At 68.2% G+C, this 1,499-nt stretch overlaps 1 protein-coding gene across 1 annotated transcript in view; it reads left to right on the top strand.

Annotated features, from left to right (window-relative positions):
• Positions 1-306: 306 nt before the first annotated feature.
• The window catches only part of LNPEP (leucyl/cystinyl aminopeptidase), a 99,988-nt gene continuing 98,795 nt past the window's right edge, over positions 307-1,499 (top strand). Inside the window, exon 1 of the mRNA XM_011989410.1 lies at positions 307-857. Coding sequence (XP_011844800.1) covers positions 839-857 — 19 coding nt within the window. The 5' untranslated portion in view covers positions 307-838. The remainder of the gene's footprint in view (positions 858-1,499) is intronic.

Here is a 1,499-nt window from a genome sequence, read left to right as displayed (position 1 = left end):
CCTGCGGGGTCCCTGCCCTCTCTTCCGTCTCCTCCTCACCGCCCTCCCGGGGCACTATGATGCGGGAGGGCATCCCTGCCGAAAAGACCTACAGCGCCCGTTCCCTCGGTCCTTCGAAAAGTGATCCCTCAGCGGCCAACCTCCCCAGGGAAACTGGCGATTCGCAGTTCGGATAGCGACCTTCGCCCGCAGGTTCCTGCTCTGCCTTCAGACCTCGGCTTCAGTGGCACCTGCTCAGCGAGGCCATGTCCCACCAAGCCATCCGAATTAGCTACCCACTCACTCGCCATCACGTCACCCCGATTTAATGCGCAGCGGGGCACTGACTTTACACTCGTGTGTCTTCTGTGTTTATTTATGGTCTGTTTCTGGAATGTCCGCTCCTGGGACTGGGACCATGTTTTCTGGCGCAGTGCGGGTGTCTCGGCGTCCAGAATCGGGCGGGTCGCAGTAGGGCTCCACAATTGTTGAGTGACTGAACTCGGTTCCCGGCCAGGGAGAGCGCCGCAGCCAGGTCCACTTCAGGCAGTGGCGGGGCGGGGCTTTCCCGGCCCCGCCCAGGCCCCGCCCCAGCGCGCACCCGCCTCACCTCGCCTCTCCGCGGAGCCGCCGGGGGTTAGACTGTGCATTTCCCTCTTGCTTCCCTCGCTCTTTCTGCAGCCGCCACGAAAACCCGGAACGGCGGAGCCACCGAGCGGCGGAGCGGCGCCGCCCCTCGCGGCACCTCCCTGGCAGCCCCTGGAGGCCGCGCTGGGCATGCTCAGTCGGCTGGGCCGCCTCAGCTTTCGGAGTAGGAAGCTCGGGCGCTCGGGCTGTGAGGAGCCGCGGCGGGGGGAAAATGGAGCCCTTCACCAATGGTGAGTGGGCAGCCGAGGCGCCGGGACCCAGGCTCTCCGGAGCCCCGAGGGTCGTGGGCAGTCGTGATACGCGGGATCGGGCTGCTGCCGTCACCCCCCACACCGCGGGCTTCCCACGAGGGTTGGGGGAGGCAGGCAGAGGGATCTAGGGGAGGCAGGGAGGTTCGGGGGGCGGGCGGCGGCCTCTGCAGCGAGGGTGGTGGCGATGCGCAGACCGAGAGGGGGAAAAGGAAGCCTTCCCGGAAGAGCCTCCTCGGGTCTCACGGGGCCCCTGGCGGTTCGGCCCCGGAGGCTAGCGGGGCTGCCCGATTTGGCACTGGAAACAATGGTGGCTCGGGGCTGGAGGCAATGGCGCGAGAGCTGAGGGGCAGGGGCGACTAGGGGAGTTTCGGTTTCTCGGGCCTAGCGCCGCGGAGCCTTGCTGCGAGCCCCAGCGGTGGCACCCCCGGGAACCGCAGGTGTTGATTTAAGGCTTGGAACAGGCAGGCCTTCTGCCCACATCCTGCGGCGCCTGTGATCCGGCCCGGGCGATCCGGCGCCGGGTTTTGTTATCCGCCCGCACCTAGAGGCCGCGCCCGCAGCCGCCAGCCCCGGGACTGGACCCCAGGGCACCCTCGGCCCTGGACCCCGGGGAGCCCTCGG

Source organism: Mandrillus leucophaeus, unplaced genomic scaffold, assembly GCF_000951045.1.
Source record: "Mandrillus leucophaeus isolate KB7577 unplaced genomic scaffold, Mleu.le_1.0 Scaffold353, whole genome shotgun sequence".
Classification (NCBI taxonomy): domain Eukaryota; kingdom Metazoa; phylum Chordata; class Mammalia; order Primates; family Cercopithecidae; genus Mandrillus; species Mandrillus leucophaeus.
The sequence above is the reverse complement of the archived record's forward strand: the minus strand, read 5'-3'. Positions and strand labels throughout refer to the sequence as shown.